Source organism: Cebidichthys violaceus, unplaced genomic scaffold (assembly GCF_023349555.1).
Source record: "Cebidichthys violaceus isolate CVI_PGR_0920_01 unplaced genomic scaffold, fCebVio1.0.p SCAF_26, whole genome shotgun sequence".
Lineage (NCBI taxonomy): Eukaryota > Metazoa > Chordata > Actinopteri > Perciformes > Stichaeidae > Cebidichthys > Cebidichthys violaceus.
The window spans coordinates 198,607-219,974 of record NW_027176439.1 but is presented as its reverse complement, the minus strand read 5'-3'; the positions used below and the strand labels follow the sequence as shown (position 1 = coordinate 219,974).

The 21,368-nt window shown below is 38.7% G+C and overlaps 1 protein-coding gene across 1 annotated transcript; it reads left to right on the top strand.

Moving 5' to 3' along the window:
* Nucleotides 1-555: 555 nt before the first annotated feature.
* Nucleotides 556-21,368, top strand: cnot6l (CCR4-NOT transcription complex, subunit 6-like). Its single transcript, XM_068721099.1, has 13 exons — nt 556-641; nt 4,453-4,574; nt 5,626-5,812; nt 7,203-7,288; nt 7,493-7,582; nt 7,788-7,856; nt 9,428-9,585; nt 11,071-11,225; nt 11,992-12,143; nt 13,122-13,376; nt 13,883-14,085; nt 14,587-14,807; nt 18,863-21,368. Exons 2-13 carry the CDS (start codon nt 4,463-4,465, stop codon nt 18,897-18,899), a joined length of 1,725 nt encoding a protein of 574 aa, XP_068577200.1. The 5' UTR covers nt 556-641; nt 4,453-4,462; the 3' UTR covers nt 18,900-21,368.

Here is a 21,368-nt window from a genome sequence, read left to right as displayed (position 1 = left end):
TAAGTACTTAAGATATACATCATGTACTGAGTAAATATATATAATTGTTAGGTTCCATTTTCATATTCTGCATGTGTTTGATGTACCAATATTCACGTATTTTGGTAAATGTTTGAGTTATAGGAACATTTAGTCATTTTGAGAGTCTAAAATATGATTGAACAAGAACATGTTCCTAAATTTTTATTTTTAATAGAGGCCAAATTATGCAGTGGCTTCTACATATTCTAAAAAAACATGAATTGATAATCTGCGATTAATGCATCTTTATATAATATTAAACAGACATTTCAATTTAGTTTGCTAATACTTTGTAACAGAAAAAAAATGCAATATTCAGAATAAGATTCCTTCAAATTACGGACAGCACACTACGCATTTTTTTAACAACATTATTTTATTTTATTCTTAATGTTAAAAATGAGTTTACACACAATTTCTCACAACTTGACTCGATTTCATGAACGAGGGGAAGAATCCGGGTGTGCACGTGGCGTGCGGGACGAGTACGAGCGGAAGTCGCGTTTGTTGTTCTTCCTTCTGCTTCCGAGACGTTCAGGGTCTAAACGGGTTCAACAGCCGTGTCTGCATGTCTCTACCGATTCCCTCTATAAATCGTCTTCTTCCGCTCCCGAATGAAGGTAATAGGCATTTCTGACTTTGTTTCTAATGCTACGGGGACATATTGTCCCGGCTTGCCCCGGGTTAGATTTCACAGTTCAAATCCCGTCTTTACCGTTACCCCCTCCGCAGTCCGCCTCGGTGAGTTCCGGGCGGCACGCGCCCCTTGCTGCCGCTGGCCAAACAAATCCAGCCCCGTGCTTTAAACGGCTCAACGGGGCGGTTGAACCCGTTAGAACTCGGTTTAAAACGGTTCAACGGTTTAAACGGACGTAACCGGAAGGGTTGCCAGGTGTGACAGCTGGTGAGAGGAGGGGGCCGAACTTCTCCTGAACCCCCCCCGACCCTTTCATCCATGTAACGTCACGTGCTTGTCAGGTGTCACTTTTGACATGACAGCTATGTTTGGATACTCAGCTGTCGGCGCAGTTGCCATCGCTGCATATTTTACATTTACAAAAAAATAAAATATAAAAACTCCCGCCTTGTTGTAAGTTGTTCCCTAGGCAACAGATCGGTTACTGCTCTCGTGAGCCCCAAAAACAGTTTTTTTTAAACAATGTATCAATGTGTTATAAATAAGTAATAATAATAAAACAGTAGTAATAATAATAAAACAATAAAGAATATTAAATGTAAAAATAAGTTAAATAGTAAAAAAACAACAATGTATCAAGCAAGTATTATAAATAAATAAATACGTAATAATAAAACAATAAATAATATTAAATAAATAAAAAAACAAGATCAAACAGGACTTATAAATGAGTAAATACGGAATAATGACAGAACTAATAATAATGATAAAAAAACAATGAAGAATATTAAATATAAAAATAAGTAAAATAGTAAAAAACTATGTATCAAAACAAGTATTATAAATAAGTAAATAAGTACTACTAATAATAAAACAGCAATAATAATACAATAAAGAATATTAAAAATGAAAAAAGTAAAAAATCCACAATAACTAAAATATGATATGTACAGACAGAATAATTGTAGTATTGGTTGTGATCATCATCATCATCATCTCTTTATGGGTGATATGAACCGTTGCCAGCAGGCCGTGTTGATATCTCTTGTGACCCAGAAGTGTGTAAACAAGTTATGCAACTCTTCTCCAAACATGTTCAGAGCATTTTAATGATAAATAACATTGAGTTCTGAACACCATGTCACTTATAGTGTGACCATTAAACCCTTCATATTTACTGAATTAACCAAAGTCTGAGTGTGCTACCTTGTCTCATAAATATTACACAAATATAACGTATTATAAATATAACTTTTAGTTGCATATTCTCCATTGAACACATTAACTTATCTGCTTTGGGAAAACACACCCTTCTGGTAACTTTAGTGTGTGTTGTTAACAGCAATGCATGTTTTATTTTAATGTCGTAAACATGCTGAGAAGTGGCATTAAATCATGCAAATCATCACAATTTTAATACAAATGTTTCTCCAGTGTTGATACACATGACGAATGTAAAAATAATGGAGCTGCTGATCAGTGCACTGAACTGTGATCCTCTGTGGCACACATGAAGTCCAAACTCTTAAACTACATAAGAGCTACATCATCTATCTTATAGATCTTAATTGTGTATAACTATATCATCACATGGTAACATTTCACCAAATTGTCCCAGCCTTTATTTCTGGGAGACAAATCTGCAATACATCAGTAAAACTACCAATGTTGGAAAGTTCTATACAACGGATAAAAATGTTTGAATAGTCCAGATTCATGTCTACGATTTAAATGTTTTCCTTTTATTTTGGTACTGTGATCACTGCACATTTGTGCCGGAGATGCTTTAACACAAACAGCAATTTAAAAGGAATTATTTCAAAAATATTTCTTGCATGAATCATTTTAGATGTGAGATTACAAAGGACAGGATTAATACAAAATGTGTGACTCTTCTTTGAGGCTGTGGAAGGTAAACTGCTGCTGGAGTGAAGTCTGGAATTTGCATCATTTTCTTTAATTTGCTGTGACTTGTAGATCAAAGTTTGTCTCACAGAAGTAGCTCGTCCACCTGGATTCAGCAAAGTGAATTCCTTAAATACTGATCATACTGATAATCAATAACGATGACATCAGTGTCTTTATTTAGAGGATAGTTTTTGTCCTCCAGGTGCTTCCTCTGGCTCAGATCTGGTCGAGGGTTTTGAGTTGTATGCCGGTAAACGCTGACTCAACCAGACACTTTTTGTTTTAAATATTTAAATGTTTGGGGGCTTGGAGAGACATCTTAGTCATGAGCGATGGTTGTTGGATGTTTATATTTGTTGTATTTCTTGGCGCTGGATAGACGACTCCAACACATAAAGTTTTGCTTTTGAGAAAAGCCCAGATTTTTTAAATTAAACAGAACATAAAGTATATTTTTAAACATACAGCCATAAGGAGAGGAAACCTGTTGTAGAGCTGTTTATTAATTGTTTAGTCGTATTAATTATTTATCAGGAAAAAATCCGGTTCCAGTTTCTCATATTGTCTGTTTTATGGTTTTGTAAATTTAATATTTTTGGGTTTTGGACTGTTGGTTGAACAATTTGAAGATGTTGCTTTGGCTTCTGGGAGACTGTGATGGACCTTTTTATAAAAAATGTATGACACTTTATAGCCTAAATCATGTATCATTAAATATTTAAGAAAATAATTGTCTCATGAATCAATAATAAAAAATATAATTAGTTGCACACATAGTTAGCTGATTTCCAAAACATGGCTGCCACTTTTAAGAATAGTTAAAATGTTAAATGTCACTGTTAATGACCAACTATATTATTAATAATGAACCAGAACATTTTTTTTTATTCTTGCCAAAATGCAAACGTTTTTTTGTGTCACTTCCTAGGTATAAAAATCTTATTTTATTGTATATGGCATTTAAAAAAATATATATTTCACGTCTTTATAATGGTATTATTTTTCCTTAAAAAACCCCAAAACAAAACATTTTTCCTTTTTATTTAAAGGTGCCCTGTGGCGTGACTTTTATTCATTATTTTTTTAAATTAGTATTGATATTTTTTGTCCTGCTCTTTTTAGTGCAGGAAGAACAGCTGTTTAGCTGAATAGTGTTTCTTGGGTTCTTGATGTAGACTCTAACATCTGTGTTTCATGGGTTCTTGATGTAGACTCTAACATCTGTGTTTCATGGGTTCTTGATGTAGACTCTAACATCTGTGTTTCATGGGTTCTTGATGTAGACTCTAACATCTGTGTTTCATGGGTTCTTGATGTAGACTATAACATCTGTGTTTCATGGGTTCTTGAGTTAGACTCTAACATCTGTGTTTCATGGGTTCTTGAGTTAGACTCTTACATCTGTGTTTCTTGGGTTCTTGAGTTAGACTCTAATATCTGTGTTTCATGAGTTCTTGATGTAGACTCTAACATCTGTGTTTCTTGGGTTCTTGATGTAGACTCTAACATCTGTGTTTCATGGGTTCTTGATGTAGACTCTAACATCTGTGTTTCATGGGTTCTTGAGTTAGACTCTAACATCTGTGTTTCATGGATTCTTGAGTTAGACTCTAACATCTGCGTTTGTTGGGTTCTTAAATTAGACTCTAACATCTGTGGTTGTTGATGTAGACTCTAACATCTGTGTTTCATGGGTTCTTAAGTTAGACTCTAAAATCTGTGTTTCATGGGTTCTTAAGTTAGACTCTAACACCTGTGTTTCATGGGTTCTTGAGTTAGACTCTAACATCTGTGTTTGTTGGGTTCTTGATGTAGACTCTAACATCTGTGTTTCTTAGGTTCTTGATGTAGACTCTAACATCTGTGTTTCTTGCTTTGTTCTTCAGATTAACAGGTATGCCAAAGGAAAAATATGATCCTCCAGATCCCCGCAGATGTTACACCATCATGCCAGCGGAGGAGGTGGCCAGTGGGAAGAAGTCTTACTGGGCCGAGCTCGAGATTTCGGGTCAGTCTAACTAACAAACTATTAAAAAAAGGAGGTTTATTACTGGTCTCCTATATGTTGAGTCCATTTGTTCCAGTTCTTTGAAGATAAAGCAGTTAAAAATGTATTCAATATGTATTCAATGAGTGAGATGAGGTGTTTTTACTCTGTGTGTTCTTGTTTTTTATTTTCTCACTGCATTCAGTGTCCTTTATGTACGTTGTTCCACTGTTTGTATGTGAGTGCAAATTGAAGCTGAGCGGTTGTTTCTAATTTCTGGTGTTGCAGATTAATCGGCAGAAAAATTATTTAAACTATTTATTATTTGAATCATTTTTTTTTTTAAATACCTTGGGTTTTATGGAATTTTAAAGATATTTTCCCACATATCATGGAAAACCACAAATACTTGATTGATAAAGAAAATATTCATCAGATGAATCAATAATGAAAATAGTCCTACATTGCAGCATTACTGCAAAGACAGATAGATGCTGTTGGTTAAAGGGTTCCTAACTGAGATAATGATGCTCTGTGAACCACATGAAACTCTTCATACTTCCACTGACAACAGAACCACAGGGCGTCTCCTGTTAGATGTTCTCAGCTGAGTGAATATGAAACAGAGAAACAACAAACTTTCCCTGTTTCTGTTGATGTTGTTCGACCTCTTATCTACGTATTAGAGACGAGTTAATCAGGAGGTTTGTGACCGAAGCTTCAAAAGAACAATCTAGAAATTAATTTCTTTGCTTTTCATCTGGTTTAATCCAGTTTGTTTCCAGAAGTGCATCAATGTGGTTTTTTTGTGTCCCGTGATGATTCTGTTTCATGTGGTTTTCCACCCTCAAAACAATTATAGTCGGGTTCTTCTTTTGGTGTGAAAAAGTTCTAAAATTAAAACATTTTTTAGAGGAAACGGCTGGATATTTCCCACAGAATAAAAAACAACATTATCAGTTTTCTACAGAAGTGTGTTTTGGTGCCCGGTTCAGATATAACATCTTGTTTTTCCTCTCCACATCTGGAGTTTGATGCCCGTCTCTAAAGACCTGTGTTTGTCTGGACGCAGGACGGGTGAGGAGCCTGAGCAGCTCCTTGTGGACGCTCACCCACCTGACGGCGCTGCACATCAACGACAACAACCTGAGCCGCATCCCGCCGGACATTGCCAAGCTACCCCACCTGGTCTACCTGAACCTGTCCTCCAATAAGCTCCGCAGCCTGCCCGCCGAGCTCGGCAACATGGTCTCTCTCAGGTAGGCCGGTCCAGTATCCAAAGACACTTTCAGTGACATTATTACACAAACAATGTATAACCTGGACACTCAAAATAAGCTTTGTCGTTATGCTTCGTCACAGATCTTCAGAGACATGTTCAATATGAGGAGGTAGAGCTGGAAGATATGGATAACAATCACAGTATACAGTCATTTTACATTGCAGTAGAGATTAATTTTGTTAAATAGTGACATTTCTGTATGTTAAATTGAGAAACCATCTCTAGATATATGTATTCTTTTTCGAATAGTATGAATTAAATACCTAAAAATCAGGGTTCTTCATCACATTGATACAGAAATCATGTTATTTATAATTATCTCTGTGTAAACAGTGCAGCGTTTTCTCCTGTAAATGAGTTATTGGAGGTGATAAACTCGTTTTCCTCTACTTTTCTAAACTTGTAAAAAAAGTATGTATGATGTGTGATGTTATCGATCATTCACAGTTGCTCCAGTCGAACAGAACCTGCCTTGTGATCAGGTCGGTTTACGAGCTAGATGAGATTCTAAGGAGCCTCACATATAAATGGATACGGTCATAATCATAATTATGAAAGTCCCTCTTGTTTTTTATCCCTCCAGGGCAGCTCAGCATGGAAACATGAGAAAGAGAATACTCTGCTCCAAAAATAAGAAGCTTTGAAGTACATCCTTTAGATGTGATGAACTCAAACTGCTCGTCTGTCCTCGTGTTCGCTTCAGATGAACAAAGACTTTAGATTTTGTCCTCCATCACTGATATTGAAAGCACTTTAACAAAAGAAAAATGTCAACCTATCCTTTTAAACAGGTTGACATTTTAACCTGTGTTGAATCAAACCTATTCTACTGTCATTTAGTTATTGCAACTTAAACTGTAAAAACTAACTGTAGCATTGAACCTTTAGACCCACTATGATTTTCAGATGTTATATTTGTACAGTGGAATGTAATAAATCATAATTTAATGGTCTCTGCTTTTTAAGTCTAATTCCTTAAGAAAACAAATCCTGTTTCCACTCAGCATATCTGCTGACATTTGTCCACGTGTTTGAGGTTCACACAAAGGAGTGATTCTTTTAATTACTCAGCAGTGTCTGATTCTGTCTCCAAAAATGATTCTTTTTGGATTCATTTAAGGGGTAACGTGATGGTAAAATGAAAAAGTGATCAAAAACACTCAGAAGAAAGAGGAAGATGATTAAATGTGTGAGTGGGAGGAAAACCTCATCTCAACGCACAAAACGAAGATGACAAGCAAAGACACGTTGTGACTTGGAGACTTGATGGATTTGACAACAGAGGACAACGTGGTTGATGTTTTGACATCAGTTAAAATACGTCAATGACACAAAGTAATGATCATTCTGTCCTGTTGTTCTTACAGGGAATTGCTTTTAAACAACAATCTTTTACGAGTTCTGCCTTATGAACTTGGGAGGCTTTTCCAGTTACAAACGTTGGGACTAAAAGGTGAGTTTGTTTTTCATTATTACTATTAGTTTAACCTCAATTAGATGTATTTTGAATGAACTTCTGACACCATCTCTAGCCACCAAATATTAGTGAATTCTGGCTACAAGTCATTATTTCTTGACAATACATTGGTGAAAACTGAAAACCTCTTGTCAGATGTTTTTATATGTATTTAATATGTATTTTGTGGTTGTTTTGCAGGTAACCCTTTGTCCCAGGACATCCTCAATCTGTACCAGGAGCCGGACGGAACCAGAAAGCTTTTGAACTACATGCTCGACAATCTAGCAGGTGAGCTCCTGAATATTTAACCAGCTGTTTGTCGTGAAGCTGAGCAGCACAGGTACATGGTAGCAGCTGTAACCTGTGTGTGTGTGTGTGTGTGTGTGTGTGTGTGTGTGTGTGTGTGTGTGTGTGTGTGTGTGTGTGTGTGTGTGTGTGTGTGTGTGTGTGTGTGTGCGTGCGTGCGTGCGTGCGTGCGTGTGTGTGTGCGCAGTGCACCCAGAGCAGCTCCCCCAAAGACCTTGGATCACTCTGAAGGAGCGAGACCAAATGAGTCCCACAGGTACGTTCACCATTAAAGTGAGTTACAGATCCCTGTTGGAGTGGAGAGCAGTCATTGTGCTGTCTGTCTCATTGGTTTTTACTTTAAGGTGCAACAGGCGAGACCTTTACATAAAGATTCACTTCTTTCATCAGCTTAAATCCGCAACCGTGGCATCACATCCTCAATTATTGACCAAATGAAACCGTGATGGTCGTCGAGTTGTTCTCTGATAAGACATCAAAATGTAAATAGTCTTCTAAACCAAAGGTTCCTAACCTCATGGTCATGACTAAAGTGTCTCAAGATAAACCTGAGCTGGTACGAGATAGGTGGTAAAACAAGAAGTAGTTTACTTATATCTAACTTGTCAATTACAAGTCCTGATTAAACCTAGAACAGGGGTAGATTAAGTAGCAATAAGTGCTTTCTCATCTGCATTTCCTCCTTCACATTTTAGCTCAGATGTGGATGTTTTCATCAGGATGGCAGCCTTCCTTTAAACAATGTCCTGATTATGAGAGTAAAATGTTTTTAAAAAAAATTATCCTACGCACATTGTCTATATGGATGGAACAAAATGACAGATCCGTTGGGGATTTAAATTGTGACGTTTTGTTATAGTTTAACTTAATGTTAATGTTGATGCACAAGGAAATACAATAAAAAAGGTAGCCATCCCCTGACCTAGGGGATGGCTAGGTCAGGGGATGGATAGAAGGTAACTCGTTAAAGAATACAGATATAAAGAAAACCCTAATAGTCATTTGGCTTTTACTTGTTACGTACTGAATCATTTTCGCCCTTTAAAAATATTTTGAAATAATAAGAATCTGAAAAAATTATTTGGTTGAACTGCAATAACTAGTGGTACTCTGCCAAATAGCTCAGAAGGGTTTGGTCCAGCAGGTTAGTTTAGTTCCCTGACACAACAACTAAAACAACACTTCCAGGTTTGTTGGAGCAGCAACGCAGGAGGGTGTAGCTTCTTTTAGCTGCCAAGTAGGATGGAACTCACTCACAACCTCTTAAATTCTTAACTCGTATGTTTCTCATATACTCATTAAAACATAATCTGACATTTCATCTACAATCACTCATGGAGAAAAAAAGAGTTCTTGTGTTCACTCGTCATTCAGAGCAGTCCTGAGCATTAAATAATCATGATCAAAACATGGAATCAAAGTTGATATGAACAATGTATCGATTGCTGAGGGTATAAATGCATTTATAGTAACAATTTTGATGATTATTAACTCTTTGAGAGTCCTTAAAAGTGCTTAAATCTTACTCTTAAAAAGCGGTACGAACCCTTAATAAACAACACAAGCTGTCCAACAAAAGATGTTTGCAAAAAAAATTTAAAATAACCTTTGTGTGTTGTAGTCCTATATCTATTTACTTTAAACAGAGTCACAAATTTACAAAAACTTGCCGATATGACAAAGAAAAGACTCAACCTAGCTTCCTTCTGTCATATCACACTGTAGGTACAAAGATTTAAAATATAATCAGGTGACGAGGAGGAGAGACGTGTTGAATGAGACCACACGGATCTCAACAGTAGTCATTGTGTGTGTGTTTCTCTGCAGCCGTGTTCACGGTCATGTGCTACAACGTGCTGTGCGACAAGTACGCCACACGGCAGCTTTACGGCTACTGTCCGTCCTGGGCCCTCAACTGGGAGTACCGGAAGAAAGGCATCATGGAGGAAATCACTAGCTGCGACGCCGACATCATCAGCCTGCAGGTAAACCAGCTGGAAGCAGACTCCGCCTCCATGTTTACCGTGTTTTGTTCTTTTGGCCTTTTTCAAAAAGCAAAACTGTGCATCTCAAAAGACTGCGTTAAATGCTGCTGTTATCGTTTTCTTATTTATATTTATTGAATTCTTTCTTTTGTTTTCGACGGTAAGAAACATCTTCAGAACATCACACAGAAACAGAGGACGTAATGTTAGCATCACTTGTGCTATAATCCAATTTCAGGCCTCCCAAGTGCTCCAGCTTTCCAAAAACATACACACGTTTGGGTTCTGTTAAAGTATCAGGGGCCCCGGGGCTACGACTTATTCAAGGCTTTTTCAAGCCTGCTGTGTCGGCCTGGTGGCGCTTCTCTGATGAATTTCATTTAAATTCCTCTCCCCAACCGAGCCTTGTGGGCCCTTATTCATCGTGCAGTAACTAAATATGATTCAAATTGAGCAATTAATCTCTCAAATATATATTTTTTTGCGCATGCAACATGTCAGAAACAAATAAAAAGGGCTCAAGGCGATGTCTTCATCGCTTGTTTCAATCCAAAGATATTCCATTTAAAACATCCTCACATTTGAGAAGCTGATGAATAACTTAACGATCATTAACAGTTAATCAACTAATAGTTTCAGAAACCTGGGCAACATTTACTGTACATGTAAAGTGCTCCTCACTCATGTGTAACTTTAATAGTTGAGACCATAACAGTGTTATTATTACTGTATATTATGTACATGATTTCACTGTACAATAGTGCAGCCAAAGATAAATCAATAACAATGCGGCCGGCTTGTGATTAACGATCCAGAAGTGTGCGTTAAATAAAAGTAACACAGGAACGGTTTATCTGCAGTAACGTCTTCTTTCCACAAGATGTCACTACTGACATGAGCTACAAATAAAATGTACTTTTTTGATGTAATAAATATGAATAATAAAATAATGTAGATGTTTCTACACAGTGAGGTCAAGAGTAAGGCATCACTTTATATCCTGTTCCACAGATCATACCTGTATTTTCATCAGGTCTTTGCTGCAAGTATTTCTAAAATGTCACATTCATTTAACAATCGACTTTGCACAGCCAGAAATACGATGTATACTATTTGTTTTCCAGTGATGTCATCTTTTGGAAATTAGAAAAACAATATTAAGATGGAAAGTTCCTCACGACCGTATCCTCATGGAGAAGTTATTGAATTTTTCATCAAAATAAATTATGTGAACCTCGTTTATACTGAATATTCTTAAGAAAAAGATCAAGTTATTAAAGCTGAGAGTGGATGTGAAAACACGCAGTCTCAGTTTATTAGTCTTTTTACACTTTAATGGAAATCTTTATCTTCAGGACGGAACAAACTGATCTGGATCAGAACTTCTGAATTATATTTGCCAGTGATATGTGGCCGATGCACACGTCTTTCACATACGTTTCATTGACTGTTACAGGCGACTCTTCTCTCCCTGTGTGTCTGCAGGAGGTGGAGACGGAGCAGTACTACACCATGTTCCTGGAAACACTGAAGGAGCGCGGCTACGACGGATACTTCTGCCCAAAGTCTCGTGCCAAACTGGTTTCTGAGCAGGAGAGGAAACACGTTGACGGCTGCGCCGTGTTCTTCAAGACCGACAAGTAGGTTTTATTTCTGACACTTTACAAAACAGGATTTATTGAATACGCTTGTGTATTTTCAAGTTTTTGTATCGTTTGGATCAGAACGTTTTTTATAGCGATATATTTTTTAACAGTCTTTGAAGCTTTTATCTTGTAGAAAGTCGTCTTTACAAATTTTTACCCGACGTAGTTTAGTTTAGGAGATGAAGAACAAAAACACTGTTCAACCGTTCAACCAAACTGACAGACGGTTGAATAAGAAGAGAAGAAGTCAGAAGTTAAAGAAACTGGAAGTTTAGATTTAAACAGGAACAGCTTCCTGTTTCAGTGTCAAGAGTTTCACAATAAAAGCAGCCTAAAACAAGCTGGAATTAACTTTAGCAAAGCTCTTCTTCAGACTTCACAATAGAAATAGAAGGTTAGTCTAGTGTTAGCACTGTTGGAGTATCAGCTGAACTAATCACAGTTTAAACCTCTTCAATCACCGAGATTAAGTTAATAGTTACAGATCAATTACGATTAAGGGTAACACTTTCCTGGACGGGAAAACAAATTTAAAATCTAAGGGCTTTCGGAAGGAAAGTTTAGAAGTTTGAATTGTTTCATTCTTTTATTTCGAATGTAAATAACACATTTGGTGTCTGAATTACACTGTTTTTGTTTCTGTTGAACTAGTTCTTACTGAAGGAAAGAAGCAACAACATAGCAGCTGATTCTGAACTTTTAAAGGGTAGTGTGTGCAGTAATCCTCTGTGGACATTAATGCATCTTTGTACTCCCAAAGGTTTACTTTGGTCCAGAAACACACGGTGGAGTTCAACCAGGTGGCCTTGGCCAACTCTGAGGGGTCGGAGGTCATGCTGAACAGAGTGATGACCAAAGACAACATCGGGGTGGCCGTTCTGCTCGAGGTTAACAAGGACATGTTCTCCGACGGTAAGAATTTAAATCAGCATCTAATCTGTCAAATATTGATTTTAATTAGTTGTTTGGTACGTAGTATTTCAGAAACGAATGGAAAAGACTCAAGGTGACGTCTTCAGTGCTTATTTCATTTTCTTATTTTTTTTCAATACTATACCAGGAGTCAACCTCCAGTTCTGAAGAGTGAAGACAAAGCTTCATGTGTTAAAATTGTATTCTCTCTAGTGACCATCAGGGGGCGACTCCTCTAGTTGTATAGAAGTCTATGAGAAAATGACTCTACTTCTCTCTTGATTTATCAGTAAACATTGTAAACATGAGTTTATAGTTTCAAGTCTTCTTCAATACATCATGATGTTCATTTAGTGAATTATGGTCCATTTAGAGTCAAACAGACCATAAAGCAGGGTATGCTTTAGGGCGGGGCTACTGTGATTGACAGGTCTCTACCAGAGACGTATACGACGTCTCTACGTCACTCCTCCTCAGTCCAGATATGGTCACTTCTGTTCATTGGATGCAAAAAAAAAAAGATGGCGGCGGCCAAAATGCTGAACTTGAGGCTTAAAAACATCAGTCCACAAACAAATGGTTACTACGTTCACTTCTTGTATACAGTCTATGTAATATACCATAGGAAAAAGTCCTCCATATAATCCATATATTTCACAGTGACAGTACATGTACAGTTTAACTTCCCTGTTTGTGTTCTGTGATTCCTTCTCTTCCTTTTAATACTTTTTTTTTTTTACAAAAACTCTTCTAAAATTGCATCAGAGCTCTGGGCTTTTCTTTAACTAAAATAAGACCATGTTTGGGTTTATTTGGGGGGTTTAACAAGGGTTTTTCTCCTTATGTTTAAAAGTTTTAACATGTTTATAATCCCTTTTAAGATATCTTTTTTAAAAACCGGGTGGACCTAATTTAATTCCACAGTTTTTTTTCACTTCATTGTTGGTTGCAATCCAGTTTTAACTTGTCTGTTTTCAGGCATGAAGCCCCCACAGGAGAGGCAGCTGATCCTGGTGGCCAACGCCCACATGCACTGGGACCCCGAGTACTCGGACGTCAAGCTGGTCCAGACCATGATGTTCCTGTCGGAGCTGAAGAGCATCGCTGAGAGGGCCTCGGGCTCCGTGGGGACCGGCTCTCCCTCCTCCTCCTCCTCCTCCTCCTCCTCCTCCTCCGACCCGTCCTCTATCCCCATCGTCCTGTGTGCTGACCTCAACTCGCTGCCCGACTCCGGTACGACTGCCTCGCCTCTTCAGGAACGTTTCAGTGTCTCGATAGTCCAGTTTATGTTGCTAATAATTATGTTTTCACTGCTGGTATTCAGGCGTCATTGTTGGATAGATTTATATATATTTTTATGATATGATATATATATGTATATATATATATACATATATATATGTACATATACAATATGTGTGTGTGTGTGTGTGTGTGTGTATATATATATATATATATATATATATCTATATCTCAATTAACAGATTTTTGAAACTTGAATGTGTGTGTGTGTGTGTGTGTGTGTGTGTGTGTGTGTGTGTGTGTGTATATATATATGATCTTGGTCTATATGTCGATTTGTATATATTGTATATTTGTCTATATACTGTGTCCATCACTTCCAATAACATCACATAATTAAAATAAATATCACTACACAATGTTGTCCGAACACATCAACACAAACTAAATACGTGGCTCCAACAATAAGCTTTTCCTTCACCACACCTGTGATCCAGGTGTGGTGGAGTACCTGAGCAACGGAGGAGTGGCCGAGACCCACAAGGACTTCAAGGAGCTCCGCTACAACGACTGTCTGACCAACTTCAGCTGCAACGGCAAGAACGGCAACTCTGACGGCAGTGTCACCCACAGCTTCCAGCTGAAGAGCGCCTACGACAGCAATCTGATGCCTTACACCAACTACACATATGACTTCAAGGTAAACCGTGTGTCTGTTTGAGAGTTTTAAACACCCAAGTTTAGACTTTTGGATGTATTTGTCCTTCCATCGCAGGCTGCCATTGGCTTCCTTTCATTTCTGCAAGGTAGCAAATCTCTAACTATCAGACTGGTTAGACAACTCAAGCAAGTTTCAGAAATCTGCCAATTGACTTCCAGATTGTTAAAAAAATGAATGGAAACCAATGGATGCCTGTGAACAAAATACATTATAATTTTGTATAACATCAAAATGGTCAGCAGTGATGAAAATAATGTGTTTCCAAGTTAGTGGGCACATGTAAAACAACTGGAGTTAGAAAAGAAGACTTGAAACTAGAGATTGAGGCCATAAACTCATGTTTACAATGTTTACTGAGGTAATAAATCAAGAGAGAAGTAGTCATTTTCTCATAGACTTCTATACAACCACAGTTGCCGCCCCCTGCTGGTCAGTAGAGAGAATGCAGCTTTAAGACACTTTACTTCTTTGTGTCCTCAGGGCGTTATCGACTACATCTTCTTCTCCAAGACCCACATGAGCGTCCTGGGCCTGATGGGGCCGCTGGACAGCCAGTGGCTCGTAGACAACAACATCACTGGCTGCCCCCACCCGCACATCCCCTCGGACCACTTCTCCCTGCTGGCCCAGCTGGAGCTGCACCACCCTCCCCTGCCCTACCCGCTCAACCCCCTCAACGGGCTTCACCTGCCGGTCCACAGGTAGTGCAGCCCGAACGAAAAGCCCCGCCAACACCACCTTCCTGTCTCACCTTCAAAACACCCCCCCCCCCCCCCCCCCCCCCCCTTCCAGCTTTCTACAGGACCCTGTACAGACCACTGATCATGTTAACACTCGAGACGCCATCTGACCCAAAAGGAGTGAAGTATTCGCCTGTTTGTTGCTCCTTTTTTTGTGCTTTTGCACACTGTAAATGTTTGTTTTAATACATTTATTTCCCTCCCCCTTAAAAAAGGCTTGATACCAAATGTTGGGCTTGGGATGAAGTTTTGAATTGTTTTTTTTTTCCTCTTAGAGCAAGCTATTACAACAACAAACCTTAATGACTAATACTATCGACTTTTTTAAAGATAAACAACACGTGTTTTTTTTTTTTTGACAAATTTTTAAAGTAAAAACACAACTTAATATCAATGTTGTGTTAAAGTCACAGTCTCTATAAATGGAGCCTGCTGTCACTCCCAAATTTACCTGACAGGTATTTTAATTAAACGGAGAAACACTACAAACAACTGAAGGTTAGGAACGTTTATGTGAAAAAGGTTTGTTTACATCGGTCAGCTTTGTAAACGCAGAACCATATTTTCAATTCTGTTACACCGAAATATTTAATTTTTATCACACGTGTGAAGAAAATACCTGTCATTGTTTTAAGGTTAAAGTACTGATTGGGCGTTTTAAAAGTAGTTAGTTACACTAAATTGTTTTTGTTTTTTTTCATATAGGAACTAGACTATGAATTCATCTCATGTCACAGCACTGATGGTATGGATGATTGTTTTTAGGGGCTTTCAGATTCACACAACTTTTCATCGTTTGAGATTTTGTTGCCCAGTGTTTATTTTAAAGATGTCACCTGACGTCGTCCTTGTTGCCAGGCAGAAAATCTCTACCTGTCAGCCACCTCCCGGTGCTGTGTGAATGAGCTGCTGCATTCACTGCTATGGTTTTTATTTTAGTTTTCTTCTTTCATAATACGGGTGTTGAACCTCTCTTCTTCCATCGTTGCTGAATATTTGACTTGTGTTCATCGCGTTCATGCTTATTGCAGTTTTCAAAGATGCAACACGTGATGATGACGAAGACATTAAACAAAGTTTAGTTCAGGCCAAATGTTAATTAATAAGCACTGCAACCAAATTTGCCCCGAAATCTTTGACTTGCTTTGGAATAGATAGTTAAAGGCATGAAGTGACACAGTCCTGATGTGGATCAACAATGACCTTTATGAAGTCGTGCTTTCAAACACCTCCGGTCTTAACAGAGTATCGTATCACCTGCCTAGCCAAAGAATCTCCCCAGTGTGAGTGACAATAATATAATATTTATTTATTGGTGCCAGAGACAAATAATAGAACTTCCTGAGAAGAATCAGAGATTCGTGACCAGGAGCTGAATGTATTCACCTAAAGGCTCACTATGAAATTGGTTGTTGGAGCCTTGTGACGCCAGATTCCTGTGGACTTTGTGTTCTTTGTGTCAGATGATTAGAACTAATAGCCCTTTATGTAAGTTGTAACTCAGGGCTATGCTATGCTACGCTATGCATCCAGCAGTACCTCTCAAACTACAGACTCTCAGAGTCGTACGAGCAAAACCAAACAGGAAGCTATTGGTTTGTAAGAATCCTTTATAAAGCACAGGTAATGTATGTGTTTACATACATACATGTATGCTATTGTTGTTGTTGTTGTTGTTGTTGTTGAGGTCCCACGTCTTGGTGCATTTTTGATAAAACTGCTGCTGCACTTTTGCTCCATTCCCAAAGAAAAATAACTTAAGGGAAACTTAAATTAGTCCAATTTAAACTAGTGGTTCTGAACCAGTGGCTCTAAACCAGAGGCTCTAAACCAGTGGCTCTGAACCAGTGGCTCTAAACCAGAGGCTCTAAACCAGTGGCTCTTAACTAGTAGCTCTAAACTAGTGGCTCTAAACTAGAGGCTCTAAACTAGTGACTCTGAACCAGTGGCTCTAAACTAGAGGCTCTAGACCAGTGGCTCTAAACCAGTGGCTCTAAACCAGTGGCTCTAAACTAGTGTCTCTAAACCAGTGGCTCTAAACCAGAGGCTCTAAACTAGAGGCTCTTAACTAGTAGCTCTAAACTAGTGGCTCTGAACCAGTGGCTCTAAACCAGTGGCTCTAAACCAGTGTCTCTAAACTAGTGGCTCTAAACCAGTGGCTCTAAACTAGTGGCTCTAAACTAGTGGCTCTAAACCAGTAGCTCCAAACCAGAGGCTCTAAACCAGTGGCTCAAAACCAGTGGCTCGAAACTAGTGGCTCAAAACCAGTGGCTCGAAACTAGTGGCTCAAAACCAGTGGCTCGAAACCAGTGGCTCGAAACTAGTGGCTCAAAACCAGTGGCTCGAAACTAGTGGCTCTAAACCAGTGGCTCTAAACCAGTGGCTCCAAACCAGTGGCTCCAAACTAGTGGCTCCAAACTACTGGCTCTAAACCAGTGGCTCGAAACTAGTGGCTCTAAACCAGTGGCTCGAAACTAGTGGCTCTAAACCAGTGGCTCTAAACCAGTGGCTCCAAACTAGTGGCTCCAAACTAGTGGCTCTAAAACAGTGGCTCGAAACTAGTGGCTCTAAACCAGTGGCTCGAAACTAGTGGCTCTAAACCAGTGGCTCTAAACCAGTGGCTCCAAACTAGTGGCTCCAAACTAGTGGCTCTAAACCAGTGGCTCCAAACTAGTGGCTCTAAACCAGTGGCTCGAAACTAGTGGCTCTAAACCAGTGGCTCTAAACCAGTGGCTCCAAACTAGTGGCTCCAAACTAGTGGCTCTAAACCAGTGGCTCCAAACTAGTGGCTCTAAACCAGTGGCTCCAAACTAGTGGCTCTAAACCAGTGGCTCCAAACTAGTGGCTCCAAACTAGTGGCTCTAAACCAGTGGCTCCAAACTAGTGGCTCCAAACTAGTGGCTCTAAACCAGTGGCTCCAAACTAGTGGCTCTAAACCAGTGGCTCCAAACTAGTGGCTCTAAACCAGTGGCTCCAAACTAGTGGCTCTAAACCAGTGGCTCTAAACCTGGTGTCATGATATTATTAACAGGGTAGCAAACAAGAAAAATCGGGAACTGATTACAGACATCTAACCTCAACGTCTCTTGGTACAAAAGAACATATTGAGCTTTGATACCCAGCCCTACCTATAAGGTGGGCTCTATATTCGCCGCCTGCACCAACAGTGTCCAACATATCTGGCACATTTCACACCGTAGTGTCGAGTAAACCCTGACCTTTTTCTTCAATTGAAATAGTTAAATGAGTCAAAGCGTTTGCTGTGTTCAGTATTTGAAAGAGAAAATAGCCGTAGTTTTGTTGATAAATGTTGTCGGCACACTAAGTTCAGCTTTAGACCGTGGTCGGATCAGGCTTTGCTTCATTTTGCACATGATTTGACGCTAATGCTAACGGATTGGTGGAGTTGATGAAGTCTACCTTTGTGAGCATTTTGAGGCCGATACTTCACTCCTAAACTCACCTCACAGGGTTTCTTTTCTCTGATAAGTTGAACTGCCTTTGATGACGGGGCGTCTTTCACATCTGTGTGGGGGAATGTACCATTCTCCAAATAGGGGTGCGTTATCTTGTCTCACGAATCAGCAGACGTACCTGGTGTTGTACTTTTTATTTAAGATCTCATATGTGAAAACCACCTCCGCCTGTCTCAGATAAACCCTCATAGAGACACTTTGTTTTTGAACTGAGGGCATTTTCTGTCTCCAACAAACATGCAGTCTTTCAATTGGTACTTTGTACAATTCAGTATTGCCAAGTTTTATTTTTGAGAAACAAAGATAAATGTTCTAGGTTTAAAAGCAGTTTGTCTCTTTTATTTCTCTCTGACATGAACCTGAACTTGGTTTCTTCCTCTTTACACACATCATCCAACATCTTTTTTTCCCCACAGAAATATCAGACCATCACGACCATTATTATGAGCATTTACCCTGTTAATTTAGTCTCTGTAGAGCACACCTCACATACTCTTTTCTACAAACAACGTGCCTAGTTTGTACAATTTCTCCAAACAGCAGCACTGCCCATGAGACCAAGACGCTCAGAGATTAACCCAGCGCCATCATCCATCCATCCTTTCATCCTTTCCTCCCTCCAACCCTTCCTCAACCAAGGAGTAGGAACTGAGGCATCACAGCTCAACTCAGACTGGTTTCTGTTTTCTTAAGGACAAATCATCTGTTCAGAGAGGCTGCTGTGTCTCTCACAGGATTATCACGACCATTGTCCCATGAGATTTTCTGAATGTAAAAATCCTTTTGTTCAACATCTGGACCTGGTTTGTTTTTTGTTTTTCTTCCACTGTTCATTCGGGCTGATTTTACCGCTCCATGAGGGTTTTTTTTTGCCTTTTGTGGCCAATAAGACGTATTAGAAGAGGATTATCTGACAAAGCATTTAGCATCTGGAAGGGTTTTGCTGTCCTTAATCTGAACGTGACGGCCTCTAGCTAGGCCAGGCTGCTGCATCAGAACAGGGAAACGTGAAGTTAAAGGATGCTGGGTAAATGTTTTCTTCACAGTGTTTGAACCTGTAAAAAACAACGGGGAAAAGGAATTAAAAAACACAAAAAAAATGCCAGATAAGTGTGATTAAAAAAAAAAAAAAAAAAGAGAGATTATGAACGATTTTAACCTTTTAAAATGCGCGTTGTATCTTGAATATTTTCAAAATCTTCTGTGTTAATCTACAATGCCGACCACAGGTTAATGCACTGGTTACCTTGCTGCAATGAGGCCATTTTAAAATGAAAGAGTCGGACTACAACCGGGGGAAAGGCAGCAACTTCAGCGTCAAAACACTTTCACAAGTCTTCCTCTCGTCAGTTGGTTTGACAATTAAAAGAAACATTTCTTTCACTGTCTTTCCTTAAAAAGTGTAATCGGCCTCTGTCAATTCCAAGAGTGACGAGAACAGGAAATGCGAGGCTGTTAGTTCTGAAAACAAATTATTTATTTCCTTGGAGCATTCCTAAAATAAAGGCATTTTAAAGTTGCCGCCTTTCAGCAACTTTCAGCAGATTTATTCACGTGAAGTGAAACCTGGCGAGGATCCTCAGCCACCAGCAGTCACCAACAACGGTGCTACATCACTTCTCAAGAGATGATTTTTAAAGAACTGCACTTAAAACCTGTTTATACGTAACAACGGAGTTAAGTTTCTGTTTATCAGATTCCAGAAAAGCAGCTCTTTCACCACAGTGTTTTTTTTTCAATCCAACCAGACGAGAGGAAGCCGTCAGAGAATGTTTGGCTGGAAGGAAAAAGTTTGTGGTGGAGAGCTGCTGAACTCAGATGGAAGGGGGTTTGGTATTGAGGAAGACAAAGTGTGCGCCACGTCTTGACTATTAAATGTCAAAAAAGGTGCAAAACTGCAGCAACACGAGCTACTGTTGGCATGCGAGGACGAGTGGAAGTTTGTCTGATGTAGGTGGCAGTGCTGACTTTGTGGTTTTCCTCTGACAAAGAAAATCCAGATCTATACTTTGTAGGAGTCCTTCTGACATTCGTTATGAAAGTTACAGCTGCAGATTGTAGGCGAAGAAATCCAGTTTTGTGCCTGAATCACAAAAAACTGCATAAATTAAAGAATAGATAAAGAAAAAGATAAAGACATTAAATTACTTTTGTTAGTTTTTTTCTTATGAAAGGTGTTATAACTTTACAAAAAGCAGGTTGAGATTATATTTTGGGATATTTTATGTTTTCATATAATTTGAAATATCACATTCTTTTCTCTGTGAATTCAGAAATCTTTGATGATAAACTTGTTATTTAGGTTATGTGAAAGGGGAACTCTACACATAAAGCCTGAGAAAACATCTGTGTAATGTTGTCTTTGGTTTGATAAAAACATAATCAGGGTTATCTCACCTTGAGTTTAGAGACTTTTAACAGAGAACTTGCATTAAAAACTGGAGGTGTGGGATTTGCAACAAGCAGGAATATAGAAAGTCTAATGAAAGACACTATTGGGTTGCATTATGGGAATTGTAGGATACAGCATTTTTGCTGTTTGGCCCAAATATCATTTTAAAATCAGGATTATCTGTTTGATTTTTCATAATCTGACTCAAATGAGTGAGAACGTGAGATACCAAAGTTATGAAGTGCTTTACAAGGAAAAGAAAAAAGGACAAACAATGAAATCAAATGCCACTAAAAACAAACAATGAGACACTTTGTTTGGGGATTTTTAATAAAACTGGTTTCCCTAAAAAGCTGACATTTGGGTTGAAGGTTGTTTTCATCCAAATAAGTGATTTGGTTGAACTGTTTCTGGAGCCTCGGCAGATATTTGGGGCCCTAAGAAGCTATTTATTGTCTATCAACACTCTCGTTTGTACAGAAAGAGTTTGTTGTGTTGAAGAAGTGATATTTCATCGACTGAATGGAGGACTTCTACAAAGACTACAGCTGTGTTTAATATGTTGGAACCTAAACAGCACTTGTATCATCTCTCCACATGAAGCCCCGACTCGCTCCACCTCCTAAAGGCAATAAACAAGTCATTTTTAAAGAT

Coding starts and splice junctions, on each gene's coding strand:
- cnot6l (XM_068721099.1), top strand. CDS start 4,463: ATGCCAAAGGAAAAATATGATCCTCCAGATCCCCGCAGATGTTACACC. Junction 7,857..9,427: donor AGACCAAATGAGTCCCACAG/GTACGTTCACCA, acceptor GTTTCTCTGCAG/CCGTGTTCACGGTCATGTGC. Junction 11,226..11,991: donor GTGTTCTTCAAGACCGACAA/GTAGGTTTTATT, acceptor GTACTCCCAAAG/GTTTACTTTGGTCCAGAAAC.